Source organism: Charadrius vociferus, unplaced genomic scaffold (genome assembly GCF_000708025.1).
Source record: "Charadrius vociferus isolate BGI_N301 unplaced genomic scaffold, ASM70802v2 scaffold340, whole genome shotgun sequence".
Classification (NCBI taxonomy): Eukaryota; Metazoa; Chordata; class Aves; order Charadriiformes; family Charadriidae; genus Charadrius; species Charadrius vociferus.
Window position 1 is genome coordinate 1,741,670 of NW_009646631.1, and position 18,149 is coordinate 1,759,818.

At 39.2% G+C, this 18,149-nt stretch overlaps 1 protein-coding gene across 1 annotated transcript in view; it reads right to left on the reverse strand.

Annotated features, from left to right (window-relative positions):
• HHAT (hedgehog acyltransferase) overlaps positions 1-18,149 on the reverse strand; it is a 156,778-nt gene that overhangs the window by 122,809 nt on the left and 15,820 nt on the right. Inside the window, exon 7 of the mRNA XM_009888609.1 lies at positions 11,696-11,846. Within this exon, the coding sequence (XP_009886911.1) occupies positions 11,696-11,846 (151 nt within the window). The remainder of the gene's footprint in view (positions 1-11,695; positions 11,847-18,149) is intronic.

An 18,149-nucleotide genomic window follows, 5' to 3' on the forward strand; every position in this document is an offset into this window, starting at 1 on the left:
GGGGGGGAAGAGTCCTCTTACATAGAAGAGACATGAAAAGTCACAAACATGCTGGTATGAATCACAGTCAGTAGCAACAGCCCATGCACTGAAATTGTAATCCTGATGATTCCCAGAAAAAAAACCAACCCTTCTTTTTGTCCTCAGGATGCAAGTCATATGCACACATCTGAAAGCCAAATGAGCAAAAACTGTGACAAGTTTTTGTTCATGCTACAATTAGGGTACCAGAGGAGCCAGTCATGTGTTTCCCCCTTGAATCATGGATATATTGGACTCAGCCTGAGATTTCCATTTGTCCAATTTCCTTATTGTCCATCCTTATTTTGAAAATCTGTGCCTGGACTTGCCACTTAACAGTGCTGTAGAGCACAGCTTTCCAACTGTATCTTGCCTATTGCAGGCTGGCGCGTACTAATATAAAATCAGGATCAGAAACTGGTCAGCTCCTAGGAGGAGGTCCTGATTTACGTTTTCCTGGCCACATGCCCTGAGCCCAGCACAGGCCAGCAGACAGGGTGGGGATCCCAGTGGAGCTACAGATTGACATCCAGTGACTAACGCTTGTTTCCTGAGCATCACCATCCAAAATACCCACCCTGGTCAGCACTACATGTACATGTTATCCAATTGACTGTTTATGGTCCCACTTTGCGAGCCTGTGCCTTCCTTTAACTGAGGACTAAACTCAGGTTCCCTAACGAAAGAGTTGAGCCTTTAGTATAACTTTTGAATTCAATGAAGTTATGTCAGCTTACATGGCTTAAGAATCCAACCCCACACCTACCTAGATGAAAACTGCTATTCAGCTGTGTTAGGGACCACGATTCCATTGTGCTGGTGAAAGGACCTTATCTCACAACAAGGCCTCATTCCCAATGATTTACAGCATTAAAAAAAACAAGTATCAAGTACACGTCAGGATCATATGAATCAATTTAAAGCTAAGCTCATTACTGAAAATTTTTTATGAAGCTAAATTGCAATAAATTGAGTTGTCAAACCCTGGTTTTGTACATAAATATTTTAAACCCTGTGCTGAAGAGAAACCAGCACAGCTTTGTTTTCCATTAGTTCCTCCCCAGGATTGCTGGACAGCATGCTATTCCTGGAAACAAAGCACAAAAATCACGCATCATGTAGCATAATCTGGGAAGCGTTTGGCTAACTGTGCACTTCAGCAAAGATGCCCAGTGCAAGCACATGGCTTGTCACTACTCTGAAAAGCCTTATGCATAGACTGAAGACAGGGCACTTCAGGGAAAGAAGTGTGGGCTAATTATCCCCTGGTCTTCCTCAAGACAAAGATAAATGTGGGACGAGGGACAAGAATCAAATCTACTTCCCCTAAAGAGCACGAAATAATTACTTTCACAACAAGAGCAGCACCTGTACAGGTCTCTTATGTGCACCACCAGGGTTCTGATCAGTCTAAGGGCCTAGAAAGAGTAAGATTTCAATGGATTTTTCTTTGTTACAGGATACAAAGTACCATGTGGGGAAAACTCACATAGAAAGCACAATCTCTTCCATACGAACTAACAGATTAGCTATCAAGACTTGCATATATACTACACTCTTAATGAACTCAAAATAACTGCATATGTCAGGCATATATATGGAAAACAAATTTGTAATAGGGAAAGGACATAAGAATTCTTATGGCTAATATGACGTATATTCTGCCCATTTTTGAACAAAGAAATCCACCACTCAGAATAGCAACCCATTAATCCTGGAGATCTGGTACTAGAATCACCTGTGTTCTCAAAAATGTCAATTTTTTTTATTTAAGAATTGAGAACATTTGTCTGTGTCAGTTCTGTCAAGTACTAATAAACCACTTTTGCAGCAGCTAAAACACAATTTGACAAGTCACACTAGCAGCATGCAGAGAAGTAGTGGCACAATTCTAACTTTGGGCTCTACCTTCAGGGGCATGCAACTAGGTGGATAGTTTGCCATTTGTGATGAGTTCAAAGTCAGCAAGGTAGATGAAGACAGGTAAACACGACACCGTGTGCCAAGGGGTGTACTGCACTGTAGACAGAAATATCCCAGACACCTTAAAAACAGTCACATTGCTGCTGGAACACAAATACTTTTGAACAGCGAAAGGAATGGTGTAATTTCTACATGCAGGAAAGGAGTTCAATCAGTAGTGCTACCCCACATTTCACTTTAGCAAATAATACAATAACTGTACTTAGAGCTGTTCAAATCAGTGAGACTAGTTGCCACTTATGTTGGTGGTGGAATCCAACAAGTGAGTTATTTATTACAGCTTCAGTACTCTATACCCTGCGGTTATTCACCATCTCTTAAAAGAAGCATTGCTGCTCCAATGTTTTAACAACGGTTCTTAGCCTTTCCTTTTACAAATGTGGCTAAACTTGACTTTAGGAAGTCTAATTCAGTCACGTATCCTCAGTCAGAGGAGCCCATCCTATTTAACCGTAGAACAGAGTTTGCAAGACCAGCACTTCCATTAGCAGTCTTTGCAAACAAATCTGGCATTTTGGCGGCCAGCTGCTGACTAAGTCTCCCCACAGAACATTTTGCACTGGAGACTGAGAGATCATTGAATGACAGCTGCTTTCACCGACACAATGCTCTTAAGTTGCTTCACTGTCCCTCTTTCCCAAGTAATGTCTTACAGCAGGGATGCCCAGAAGACTGGGCCCAGAAGAGAAATCCTGACGGATACCCCACCATTTAGCAGTTCTAAACTACTTTTCCTGAACCTCTTACTTCTGCTCATCTGTCTTACAACACTACCTGTGGCAACCTCCCCAGCTGGCAATCCCTCAAAGATAGAAGTTTCCAAATTAAAAATAATTACAAGTGTGCAATGTAAGTCAAACACGTTCTAGAGTCTTGTCTGAAGAATTAAGTTTACTACAGGGAAAGCAGGTACAAAACCTGCATATAGACTTTGCTAAGTTCTATTATTTAATGTCTCAATGAACTATAAAACTTTGCTAAAGCAAATTCCCTAGAGGGAGTATGCCTACCAAGTATTTTTCAAGTAGTGACTGCTACCAATTGATTCATCATCATGTTCATGACTAAATAAGCATCTTGAAAAAGGCATCCATATTTTTAAAAGACACTTTTGCCCGTCTATAGCTTGCACAGATTCAGACATATTGTTTTCTGCAAGTTTACTTGCAACCTACACCTTCATAGCAAAGCTTGTCTCTTCAGTGACAATCAGCACATTTCTTCCTAAATAATTAACTGCCACCATGGTAGGATACTCTATTTAGAAAGTAGATGCATAACTTAAATAGAAAAAAACAACTAAATTGTCACAAGATATTTTACAGTAGAGATAAATACAGCATGCAAACTGAAAATATTCAGCTAAAAAGCCCACACTGTTTAGTGTTGTTAGTTTTTAAAATGAAGATGGGAAGATGAATGAGGCAGCAGATAACCCAGAAAAATGTGATGCGATCCAATACAACAACCTGTCTGGATTTATCTATTACTCAAACTATGGAATATACTTTTGGACACTGAGCCTTGAAAGTCACATTGCAACATTTTCTGGGGACTCTTTTGCCACATACAAGTATGTTCTTGGAGCTCTCATTTTTCACTCAGCGTTTCAACTAGTGCAAGACATGGTGAATTCCACCCACATAAGGATTTTACAGTCACCCACTGACATAGTATTGGAATCAGGAAAAAAATATACACATGCAGCTCTTTTGGCATTCCTTCAGGATAAACAATAACAAATCCCCCATTCAAAAACAAAACAGTTCTTACCATGCAACATACAGTGAAACAATCCCTGGCTCAACCCAATAAGAAAATTCCTGCTTAATTGAATTCAATGTTCTTTTAAACATCAAGATCTTAAGAACCTGCTTAAGCCTAGATCTCAAGCCTCAATGGACTGCCTTTTGTTTGCAAGCTTCAATTTTAAGTTTTAATCGTCTGCAACACAGCAAACTAGTAGTAGCAGCAGCTTTCTTTCATCTCAGTGTAAAAATGCAACTAAGATTAAAATAGAAAACCAATGTTATTTGAAAGAAAATATGAAGACTGTCAAATGCTTTTATATCATGTCTTTGACAAGCAATTTCTTGTTACAGTAATAATAAGCAGGACTTCTATATACATGAAGATATCTTTATCATATTCTCTAACACTTGCTTAAGGACATACTGGAATTTTAACACTTCATGCTTAGATAAAACACTTTGCACTTCTGTTCTGTTTCTTCCTGGCATGATTCAGCAGTACCAAGTTACCTTTTTGTTTCCTCCATTATTAGAATAACCAAAGCTACCGCTGCATTCAGCCTGTGCCGGATGCCTCCACCCAGAGTTCCTGCTCAATGCTGTACAGCTCTTCAGCACCAACACAGGCAACGCATAAACGTTGACATTACTCCACAAAGAGTACTTTGTAAATATGTGATTACTTTAAGGTTGAACACAGCAAACCCTAAACATTTTACTTGCAAAGTATTTCCTGCGTAGCATCACAGGGAGAAGTTATGGCTTCCTGTACCTATGAGAATGGTGGGAAATACACAGTGAAATCCTGATGCAGTCAAAATCAGCAGCAAAAACCTCACCGATTTCGACAGAAGCACCTGGACTGACTATGGACAGCCTGTATAATGCAGGACACAGTCCAACTTTGGTATACATTTTGTTACAGACACCTTCACCTCCAAATAGAAAATATAAATAAGAGTCCCAAAGCTTCATCTGTGGAGTTTCAGTCATTAGCTGGGAGCTCAGGCTGAAAACCTGCATAGCAAAAATAATCTACAGTGAGATGGCCGCAAGGAGAAAGTTCTTTTGTGGACCACATAAAAAGACTTCAGAAACTGCTAGTGGCCTCCAGCCTACAGACTGGATCCATGATCTAATATGTTTTGTTGTTTCATTTCAATTTAAACACACAGCTTGTATTATATCAGAAAGCCTGAGGAAAGTTTTAATGATTCTAGGCAGTGACTTCCCCTCACCCCTGCAATCTCCTGGCCAGAGAAAACAAGCAGAACTTTAAGGAGACGTTAGTCATTGCCAGTGTTAACACACAAGTCTGCCTACTTAGGAGGCTTTAAGAGAAGAAGTTAGTTCTGTTTCTCACATATCCCTCACATTGGATCTTGATGATCTAGTTCAGCAGAACAGTTTCTTAAAAAGAGCAAATCTCATTTGTATTCTGCTAATCTCTCCTATGACCCTTCAGAAGAAATATTACTTTAATTTTATACCTTCCCTGATTCTTCAAAAGCCTGTGGTAGCTTATGGAGAATGGATGAAACCTAATGCCCACTAGTGGCAAACTGCCATAGGGTAAGTTTGCATTCAGTTTTCCTTGAGTAAGACTCTTGCAATGCAGCGCGATTGTCCAATTACTATGAGATCCCTATCCTTACTGCAAACAGAACAATGAAGTTTATTAATAGCCATTACTCATTTTCTACAGTGGTTGTGAGCAGGCATAGTGCCGTTTGCCAAATGTGAGCAGTGGTAATAGTTTGTATCTGTGCAGACCTCATGCCAAATACTGTGAAGAATGGGCATCATGGGTGAGCAGCAGTAGGTGGGCTTAGCTTGTTTGTTAAAAAAGCCCAGCAATTTCAGAACTCAGTAATAAAACAGTCACCACGCAAATAAATTTCCAGTAATTATGCAAGTTAGACCCAAGAAGGATTAGGGTGCTTTATTATTGCTTCTTTCTACAGTGCAAAGAGACAAATAACAGATTTTTTTTTTTTCCCCCCTCTACTGAAGAGATTTAAGGAGCCTTTTAAAGCTTTAACGTAACCAGCAAATTGAGCTGTACAGCAGATAAGAACTGTAGCGCGCACTAATTTGGCTGACGTCAAAAGCACTTAAATCTTTTGTCTCTATCAGTGAGAGAATGACTAACCAGTTCAGAACTAAAGTGTCTTTTATACATTCAGGTGACATGCTAGCTAAAAACAATGTGTCACAGATAAATGCCTGGCTTTAAGTGTTGCAATAGTTAATGGAAAAATACAAGTAGTAAGTAAATCAGGAAAAGTATCATTTTTCAACTTAGAAACAAATTAGTCTACTACTGAAAAATGTGCACTAATTCTGCAATTAAATGCCCAACTTTCGGGCAAACAGCTTAAGTATTCTGACACTGGCAAGCAGGTGTAACATTTAAAGGTTGTGTATAACTCCATAGACTTTCTAATGAGGGCTCTCCTCTGCAAGAACACCCTGACTCCAGCTGTTACCTTACACAACAGCCATGTATTTCAAACAGGAGCATGCTTAAAAGTACCATAGGGGATGTAGGTGGGAAGGACCTACAGTGAGACCTGGAGCACTAGGCCATTTCAACACTGTGGGTGTAATTTTATTTAATACAACTATCCTTTTAAATAATCCTTTTTTCATTTTTAAGAAATCTTCTCTAAAAATATAGGGTGGGGAAAAGGTGCCTTTTGATTTTTAAATAGAATGTTGCAGCATTAACATTTTTTAATATTAAAAATGCCATTGAAAAACATTTTTGTTTTACCTGATACATTGTCTAAAACACACTGGACAACTTTTGCTTTGAAAATATCAAAGGCTGGAAATATACCAGAAGTGACACTCCTAATCTCCAGAGGAAAGGGAAATAGGCATAAGCCTGTCCTTCCTTTTCTTGTCTCTCAGTTCCAGATGCTGCTAAGTCCCATCAGAGGCATGGAGTAGAGAGCTTTCAAAACCACAGCTGTCTAGAACTATAGCACAGGTACAAAACAAATCACCTCAAGATACCTGAACCTCTTGAAGCTGACTGCTAGGCTATTTATAGCACTTAAAACAAGATTCTCTGTTCATAAGCAGAAGCAGGCTTGGCCCAGCATCCCTGCTCCAATCCCCAGACAGCATCCTCTCCCCAGGCACAGAACCCCAGTGAAGGTCCTCCTGCACCTTTGGGAAGCAGCTGCAACCCCTTCCACAGCAAGGTGGGCAGCAGGTCTGTGCCACAGATCTGGATGTGCCATCCAAATTTATAGCAGGCTCTGGGCGATTCACGCTGAATCCCTTCTTCACACTGCTACGGAGATGTGAAGTTCCTTTTCACTGCTCGCTTCTTCGCTCATGCAAATTTTTCAAGGATTTGGAACTTAACTGACTCCTGAGGATACCTGCCATGGGAATGAGTTTATGACCTATCATTTAGCATCCTTACTTTTTCCCCTGTAATTACCTCCAAATGACAGGTTACACAACAGCAGTTTGCTGTTATTACTAGCACATAACCAGAGAGCTCGACTCATAAGAAAGCAGATTTTTCTCCCTAAATTTCTCCCACATTTCAGAACATTCGTCAACTTACCCAGAAACACCACAAAAAAAGAGCATTACAGTACTCAAACAGAAAGCAAACCCCTTCCATAGGAGTTTGTTAGGAGTACAAGCCCCTAAACTTGTAAAAGGCACTTTTTTCTGAGCCCTTCAGCAGAGATGTCATCCTGACTACACAGGTAAACCAGACTGAATTGCAGACAGTTTCTTTCAAATCATAACCCAGATGCCATTTCTGGATGTCCCCAAAACATACCCGAGAAACTTAACATGCATTCAGATAAAAGTGTGTACGTGTGTCTGTACATGCAAAATACAGCTCTCCTAGTCCACCCATTAGCATGCAAGAAAATGGAAGGGCTGACTTATGTCACACTCCTGTCTGGTCAAGAACTGGGGTTTTAAATACAAGATATAATCCGGAATTTACAGCCTGGCACTTGAGAACAGCCAGATCCTTCTCCATCATTGCATTATTTTATCTGCTAGTATTTCTTAAACTCTATTTTCTTTACTCTGGATGAAATTCTGTTTCCAGTGAAATCACCTTTCAAGTACTACTTTTTACTGCCATCCTGAAGAACCTCTACCCTTGCTGAGGCTAACCTATATTAAACATGCATAAAGTTTTAGCACGATTTGTACCCAACACACTAGTCTCCAGTGTGGGATTTTGGGATAAGATACTTGGGAATGTTCAAATTTTAAGGTGGAAAGGCAGAGAAGAGGAGTTGTGCTTCTGCACATCTCATATCGCTGATGAGGCCACACCTCAAACACCATGTTCAGTTTTGGGCTCCTCACTACAAGAAAGACATTGAGGTTCTGAAGCGTGTCCAGAGAAGGGCAATGAGGCTGGTGAGGGATCCAGAGCACAGGGCTCATAAGGAGCAGCTGAGGGAACTGGGGGTGTTTAGCCTGGAGAAAAGGAGGCTGAGGGAAGACCTTATTGCTCTCTACAACTACCTGAAAGGAGGTCGTAGCCAAGTGGGGGTCGGTCTCTTCTCCCAAGTAACAAGTGGTAGGACAAGAGAAGATGGCCTCCAGTTGCACCAGGGGAGGTTTAGGATGGATATTAGGAAAAATATCTTCACTGAAAGCGTTATCAAACATTGGAACAGGCTGCCCAGGGAAGTGGTTGAATCACCATCCCTGGAGGTATTTAAAAGACGGGTAGACGTGGTGCTGAGGGACATGGGTTAGTGGTGGTTTTGGCAGTGTTAGGTTACTGGTTGGACTCAATCTTAAAGGTCTCTTCCAACCTAGACAACTCAATGATTCTATTCTACGATTCTATGACTTAAGATAAAGCAGACATTAAAAACTAAGTTGGTGTGTCACTGAACTGCTGCCCTATCTGGAAATCAGGAGCTCCAAAACTGCTTTTCACAGCTATAATCAAGCTTTTGAATAGTAAATGTATCATGCCTTTATTAGCTATGCAGCTGCATATTTAGCAAGATAATGATATCCTGGTAAAATGAAACCACAGTAACACATTCAACACCTGTATTTGTCTTGAGACAGTAAACAAGATTGCTAATTTTTTGACTCAAGAGATTTTCCTGATTAAATAAAATGCAAATTAGGCAAAATCTACTACAAAGTTGGTAACTCCTTTTTAATTAAAGCCTTTATTTTTAAGTCTGAATGGACACAATTTGGCTTATTGTTTCATACCATAAATAGGGAGGCAGAGTACCTGATTTGTTTTTCTAATACTTGCTTTGCTTTTCAGCTCTAGAGAAAAATTTAGACACATTGTGGTATCTTTCTTACCTTCCTGACTGAAAGCTCTTCCACCTGCTGTATCATGCAGTGAATTATGTCAGCATATACTGATTATACGTGACACTGGTCTGGATGTATGAGATCAAAAGCTTTGTTGTTATGCTCAAAGGACACCAGGTGGTGGTAGGCTCCTTAGTAGCATATTTGCATTCCTTACATTGTGACATTCATGTTGTCTTTCTCTTAAACGCTACCTTCTGTCCTTCAAAATGCTAATCGCTTTGAGACATAAAAATAGCAATACCGGGTCTTCCAAAAGCCTACCTAGCTTAATACCCTGTTTCCAAGAGCACCCTAAAGCAGACACCAGCAAGAAGGGTAAGAGCAAGCCAAGCATACACAAGCACTTTTTTTCCAAGCAGCCTCCCCAGCGCCAGCCAGCAGGTAACAGTGGTGGACTCCACATCATCTGGCTCATTCCACCCCACTCCATTTCCCAACCTGGCCCTCAGAGCCTTTAGTAAACTTTACCAGGCTACTATTTTATGAAAAGAGTCTAGTATAAATCTCCTCACTCTACCAGCTTAAAACTGGGCATTGTGTTATTAACATTTAAATCTGACCCACTCTGATAAAGTTGTTAGGAATATTCACTTTGAAGTCCATGTATTCACAAACTACAAAAAAAATATTTAGCACTTTAAAGAAACACAGTGTCACCGTTTATAAGACTTCACAACACAAGCTATTTACTTTCACCATCTTTTGCTAGCTTTTATGCTAAACCCATCATTTCCACACTTCCTGACCTCTTCAGAAAATCAGTTTACAGAAGCTATTCCCACTTCTAACACTGACATTCCTATATAACATACCAAAACACATAAGACAACTGCAAAGCCTCTGGGTAGTAGTGATTGAAGAATTTAACTGTAAAGGCATAAGAACATCATAATTCAGGGATTAAGAGGGCAAGCTATGTGAGATTTCTTAGATAATTGAGAATGGCCCATAATTCACTAGCAGTCATAGGAAATTCTACTATCCACACAGCTTTCAGAGCAAGAAATCAAGTCAGCTGTATGTGAACTGATTTCTTCAGCCACCAAAGCAAACAAACCCCATCTATGAGATAATTTTATTATTTCTGGCAGCAAATGTTTGATACATATCTGAATTAAATACTCGCACAAATGGTAAATATCAGAAGCTGACATTTTTTCCTTTTGTAAAAAAATTAAACTTTCTGCTTAGATACTAGTTTCAATTTTCTTCTAAGTGTTATGATTTTTATTTTTTTTTTTTTTTTAATAGCCTACATTTTTACACCACACATCTTTGCAGGCACAGAGTACCTTTTCATGGTCTGTTACAGCTACCTGACACAGCAGGGTCATTAGTATTTGTGCTAAAGTTCAGTTTCGTTTGGCACCTCCAGAGCAATACACAGATTCCCTGAAATAACAACTGGGAGAGGAGGAAAAAACACTGCTGCTGTTTGCAGCTCTGCTTACAAGGGCCAGCAGGCCAAGAGATGCTGCTCTCAGGAGAGTGCCTGGTAAAAAACACAGATTTCTATATTAACTCTGCAGGTCACAAGTTCAGTTCAAACTGAAAGAGTTTATCTGTTTTCTGCACTCTACTTCTGCTGTATTTCTTTGAATACTACATATCTATCATTGCCTACTATTATAAACTATACAGCCTTCTTGTTACAATTAGCTTCAAGCTGAAAACAAAATTAAAATCTCATCCAATAAAGCTCTGATAATAGCAGGCCCACTGTTTTTATGACTAAAACGAAAAAGCTTCATTAATATCGCAAAGCAGCTGGAGACCAAACAGGGTAAGCACCATTGTGCTAGGCTCTGCACTAAAGCTGACAAGTCTAAATCGTTTTAGGTAATGTTTCTAGAACTCTGGGGCACAGAGTCCCAGACTGGAGGAACTAGAGGTAGTGGAGGGGAAAACAAGGGACAGGAAGAGTCAAGTAAATCCACCATTACATACAGGCTAAACAGCAAGCAGAATCCACCTGGGAGACAATTTCCAGGAAAAATACTTCAGTGAACACTGATTTAAAGCAACCCAACATTCAAAACTGACACTTTTTTGTGAAATATTGTGCTGAAACTCCAGAAATTCATCCTACATTATAAACAATTACCATTTTTCATAGTATTTTTAATGTGCTGCAGACTTTCTCTGCTGTATGACTGTAGATATTAAAGCATTGTAACTACAGCTTTCCTCACAGGGTGATTAATCAACCATTTCTTTTGGTTCCCTGGAAGAATATCTAGCTGAAACCTGGGTTTTAGACCAAGACTGAAAAATGAACCATTTAATAGATAACTGGAAAAAAACAATTGGTATGTTAGTGAAGCTAAGTAGGCTGAGTCTAGTTCTAGTAATTAAGAGGATGAAAATGCTGAAAGGGACATTTGCCCCTACCCTCTGCAGCATGAAAAAAAGTAACCAAAAATGGAAATTCATTTAGAAATTGCTAAAGATGAATCATCGGGGCGAGAAAAAAAACAACCCAAGGACATGAAAGCAAGCATGTATGTGACCACAAACACACACATGTATGTTCTTATATGCTGACTGCCATATATCAGTAATGAACTGTCTGAAAAGCAATAATGACTAACCTCCACATTTTAGTGAAACTGTGCATCAGGCTCACGCAGCAAGGCAGAGCTGGAGGTTTGAGTCCATCCATTTGAAGGAGGAGGGCAGGAACACCATAAAGAACGAGGTATTTCACATAAAAAAAAAGTACTTGAGCTAAGGCCAGGCCACCTGAAAGAAAAAATAAAAATAAAAAAGGTCATACCTTAAACAAGTACTGAAATACTTTTAAAATCTGTTAATACTGATTACTTCTAAAGAGCTATCATTCAAAGAACTAAAGCAAGCATCATCAGTGGATGGGATATACAATACCTACTTTTGCAACGGCTATACGACACAAACACATGCAAATATGACTTTAGGCACACACACAAAATAGTACCATCGTTCCAATATGAAGGCATAAGTAAGCATCTGTAGTTCCACTTTCAAAAATCTTTGGACTGTGGGTATTGACTGCTATGAAAAACAAATACTGACTTATGTTGAGCTAGAAATCAGAACATACTGATATAAGCAATGAACATTTACCACAAGGACAATAAATTTTATCTTTGCAAAAAACCCCAAACAACCACCCTTCAGTTGTTCCTCCAGAATAGGTATAAACAATGGTTATCTTCACAGCTTATCCTGACAGTTCCACAAACATCCCGTGTACTGTCAGATTATTTGTGTCCCCCAAAGCACTCACTACAAGATGCCTCCTGCTGCAGCTGAGGCATAGAAGACTGGAACTCCACTTGGCATAATGCTTAAGGTATATTTCGGTTTTTAAAACCCCAGGACAAAGGCCTCCTTAAGGCACTTTAGCTGCTCAATTTCCAAAGAAAAAATTTTAGCAGTGCGTTGGCTCACAGCTTAACCCCAGGCATGGCACAAAATGTACCATCTTGCACAGGTGTGAGATGAAAAAATCATACTGGCTATTCTTAGAGTTATACTCATCTGAGTAACAATCTTGGAACCCATTATAAATAAGCAAGATTATTCATATTAACATTCTAAATGTTTTCTGGTGAGTAAAACTGTATTTGACCAATAATCATATGAAAAAATTCAGTAAAAAAATCAGAGGCCAACACCTTTATAGAAACTGGTCAGAGTTCACTCCTAAAAGTTCCAATAACTTTGGTGAACTATTCCATCTGACAGCTGACATAAATAAAAACTAATCCCAAAGGAGGGAAAGTAAAATTACTATAATTTGGAAGAGTAAAAGAAGTTACAATTGTTACATCTCCTTCCTTTCCAGTGTTTTGCTTTCCTTCACTGATATTAACTAACTTGTTACTTGCCTGAAGTACTTCAGATATTAAATATAATTTTAAAACCTTCCAGCAGACTTCCCTTGGAGACAAAGTTTTCAACCTGACTCCAGCAGTACAAGTCCACAAACATGTAAATAATCTGCGCTTTTTTTGGCAAAACATCCCTTTTGCATTCTGCTGACTAATGATTATACTATGGATGACAATGAAAAGTTAAACCTTAAAAATTCATCTAATGTATAACAACCTAGGGTGAAATTCTGGCACTAATAATGTAAATTGCAAAACTTTTTAGTTTTAATACCATGGTCCACATGCACTATATAAGAAACAGTTGTGCCACACAAGATAAAAATTGATGTTAGAACAAAATACCTAGACATGAAGCTTATGGTATTTTCCGCAGTCATCTAGTATTCAATAACGTTCTCCCCAGAGGAAAACAAACAATCAAAAGCACAATTTGGATGCTAGCCAATTAGCTACACATTAGATTACTGCTAAATCATCTATACAGCCAACTTTCTGCTTTAATTCCCATCTCATTCAGTTTCTCATTTCTTTTCTGACAAATTTCATTGGAGAGCTGAATGCTGACACCCACACAAACCAATTACAAAGATCACAGCTGTCTGTGCACTGGTAAAAGTCAAAATCCTTTGGCTGTGCATGATAGAAAGAGATTTAGAGATACAGATTGCCACTCTTGAGACCCAAAAATCAATACATTTGATTTTAAATACAATGATGAAAGATTCCGAGTTCTTGCATAAAAAGTTATAATATGAATGTTTCATGAAAAAAAAAAGGCATTTTCACCAACTCTAGTAACATACATCTAATTTGTCATGACTGTTAACTAGCAGACAGCTCAACAGCACTGGTATCTTAAAATAAATGTAGATGTCACATCACCAATTGTTACCTGGCATGCACCAGCTACTCAGCATGGGGCAATTCTAAGACTCACAATGCCAGCAATATGAATGTCCCTATCAAAACATACAGGCTAAGTGCTCACTGGTCTTCAACTCATCCCCACTGTGAGAGTGTTCTGGCCACACATGGAAAACTAAGGCAAGATTCCCAGCCACACAACAGCTGGGCTGCACTGGCAACAGGTACAGGCTTTATACCTTCTTGCAGTCCAGCTGCTTTGCATTTGTTCTGTTATAGCACAAAGCAGCCAGAAGTATGCTGCTTCACCTGATTTAAAAACATGAAATAAAAAAAAAAAGAAATTTAAGAGCAATGCAAAGTTTCTCAAATTCATGAACAATATCAGGTAATTTGTTCTCTAGTGTTCGATTTAGAACTGTCGTGGTTTGGCCTCAGCCGGCAACAAAGAACCAGGCAGCTGCTCGTTCAACTCCCACAGCCATGGGAAAAATCAGCAGAAAAAGGCAAAACTTGTGGGTTGAGATAGTGCAGTTTAACAGAACAGCAAAAGGGAAGAGAAAAAAAAACCTACCAAAAAACAATAACACTGATAAAGAGATATGAAGAGGCAATTACAGTACCACCACAAAGCGCATTGACCGGACCTGCACCACCACAGCCCACTCCCAAGTGGCAACTGCTCTCCCCTCCCCGGCTAGCACCTCTTGTAGCCCAGGCATGGCTCACCTGGGATGGACTACCCACCCGCTGCCAGCTTCCGGGGGAAATTAACCCCATCCCTGCCGCAACCAGGACAAGAGCTTAAAAAGAACTTGCACACAAGTATTATCTTAAATTGGAAACAAGCTATATCAAGTGTCTATCAAAAACACACCTAAGCAAAAAGGTATTGCAAAAATGTGATCTTTTTCCCCCAGAATAAATTAATTCAAAAGATTCAGAGTCAAGGTTAATGTTTTTTTAAAACTGAAATGTGTTAAGGGATAAAAAAAATATCAAGTTAAAGAACCCATACAATCTTAAACACATGCACATCAACAGTCAAGCTGTTTGAAGTCCCAGATAAAGTTATCTGACTTACAGAAGTTGATATTTTCAATTTAACATCTTGCATTCCTTAAAATGTTTTAAGTTTTCCTATGCTGTAAAAATGCATTTATAGACCCTCAAATATTTACCTTCCTTAGATTTACTGCAAAACTGCATTTCCTAAGTTTCACAAAGCTTTGTTTCAAGGATAATTAGAATTTAGAATACACAAAGAATTATTTAATTATTTTTTTTTTAGTTTTCATATTCTCAAAACTGTGCATGATATTTTTTGAAATAGGTTATAAACCAGAATATTTTCATAAGTAAGGTACAAAACATTTGGATCCAGGTATTAGAAACTACACTTGTTTTTCTGTCTGTAAACCATTGCCAAAACTCATGGTCAAGAATTGTAACTTAGCAGGCAATTTTATTACAAGCACAACAGCGCCAATTTACTCTTTTTGCAGCTACACTGACCCTATGGCATTAGTGATTGTCAATGCTCATTTCTGTCAAGTACCAGGGCAGGTTCAACTAGAAAACACATAGCAGAGATAAACACGCAGTCATATTTCAAAAGGGTTACTGACACATGGCACAAGTCTAATAGGAAACAGATATTTAAAACAGCTCAGAATGTGGGGCTGTATCATCAAGTTCAAAATACCAGGCTTTAAGGGGTTTATTTACCCCCCCTTTTTTTTTTTTTTAACATGCTTCTTCTCCTATAGAAAAAACTTAGAAGTTATGCAGGGATTCCCTCAAATTAAAATCACCATGAAAGAATATGGCTCTGCACTGGAGCAGATAGGGTACAGATGTGTCTCAACAATAATGCCAACAATCACAAGATGCATCAGAAGTTTCCAGCTCCACTAATCAATCAATAAGAGCATTATTATCGACAAACTTTACACACTGGGTTACAGCATTTTCTTCACAGCAGGGCGCTCCTCCCTAAAAAGAGCCCCAAGACTGGATCTACTATGACCTGCTTAGTTTGGTATTGACCACAGCAGGAGACTACAGCTCACGCTGGGGGAAGCTTTCATCTGAACACATGACTACCACAGTGCCAAGTCAACTCCACACGAGCTGCCAGGTGAGCAGAGCTCTGCAGCTATTGCCAGCAATCCCACATACATCATGCTGTGCCAAACTGCACCCCAGTCAGGGATAACCATCCACTCGTACCTGCTACACGCACCTGACCTAATGCAAAAGTGACAACTCAATTCTGACATTCCTGTCTCTAGCCACTGCAAGAGAGCATCGCACAAGAAACATGAAGCGCCCCAAATTTCATTACTTGAACAGAAAACAATGTAATTAATAATTAGGCTCATATTGCTCAGCAGTGTTTTTCAAAAGGAATGATGAAAGAAAAAGAGTACTATAGGGACTTGTGCAGCCCGGCTTCATATCCCAGCCTCCCAGTAGCACACAAAAAGCAAGAAAAATCCTAAAACATATGGAGTGGTGGCAGGGAATTACATAACACAATGTTTGTCCTGGACGCTAAGTGCTTCTTTTTGGACAAAGGTGAATGGACATAAAGAACCCAAATTGAAGTCACTTAAACAAGACTAAACAGCATTTCCAAGCGACTCTTGGTCAAGGCATAGACGGGTCTTTCAGGTTAAAGAAAACCAGAAGTTTTTTCAAGGATACACATGCCTTAAAGCCATGTACTTTGAATTCTCCCAAAATATCTACAGTAGGCATTATGTTCATTAGTAAATACTAGCAGGAAAGAACTTTCTAAATAAATCAAGTTATCATAATGTACTGGTTTTGACTGGGACAGAGTTAATTTTCTTCATAGTCACTAATATGGAGCTATGTTTTGGATTTGTGCTGAAAAGAGCGTTGATAATACAGGCACATTTTCATTATTGCTGAGCAATGCTTACACAGAGTCAATGCCTTTTCTGCTCCTCACACCACTCTGTCAGCAGGTTGGGAGGGGACACAGCCAGGACAGCTGTCCCCAGCTGACCAAAGGGATATTCTATACCATGTGATAGCATCCCCAGCATATAAAGCTGGGGGGAGAAGAAGAAAGGACGTTCAGAGTGATGGTGTTTGTCTTCCCAAGTCACCCTTACACATGATGGAGCCCTGCTTCCCTGGAGATGGCTGAACACCTGCCTGCCCACGGGAAGCAGGGAATGAATTCCTTGTTCTGCTTTGCTTGTGTGCACAGCTTTTGCTTTACCTATTAAACTGTCTTTATCTCAACTCACAAGTTTTTTCTCACTTTACCTTTATGATTCTCTCCCTGATCCCACCAGGGGCAGGAATGAACAAGTGGCTGTGGTGCTTAGTTGCCAGCTGGGGTTAAGCCACAACACCCATGAGGAAAAAAAGTAGTCATAAAATTAGGTTAATTGCCAATACTATCTAGAAGTTTAGCCTGAAGGAAAGCTTATAAAACAAATTTACCTTCCCCCATCTTCTTTCTATACAGCAGTGAACTACCCAATGTTTTAGCTTAGTAAGATTTTATTGTCTTTCTGATTCAAGTTTGTATTTCCACTTTTAAAAACAGACATCAAGATGCCAAATATTTTATCAGATCCTCCTTATCATTATCTTGCAGGATGGGAAAAAAAAAAAAATCTGATTACTCTGTTAGCATTTCATTACCATTTAGACAGATGCACAGACACCCTAATTTCAATAGCAAAACACTGTGTGCTTCTTAAAATGGACTCAGAAATCCATTTCCTATCTATGGGCTTATTAGAAAAAGTGCCACACACATCAAAACCAGCACCATACATCCAACTTACACAGACTACTCTGTAGGTCTCACTTTCCAAGAGGAACTTGCATAACACTTCTTTTAACAAATCAAAACATGAAATCACCAATTACAGATGAAACCAGGTGGTTCTACCTTTGAACAGATCATATTCTAGATTGACTTACATGCTGCTCATAGAAAAATAAATACCCTTTTGGAGTACTACAGCCTAGTTAATAATTAAAGCAATGATAGCTAATTGACACTAACTTGCGCATGCTTCACTAGAACAAACAAATGGCACATGGTTAAGACCAATGCATTAAACCCACAGAACACTCATGACCTTGTATCATACATGCATACATCTCAGATGTACGACCCTACATCAGACACAGCGCTCACAAAGTACATATATACAGATTCCTAGTCAAATATATTTTCACAATGACAGTACCTATTAGTATCCTGAATTAATCCAGTGCAATAATTGTGTTAAGACAATACATTTTCACA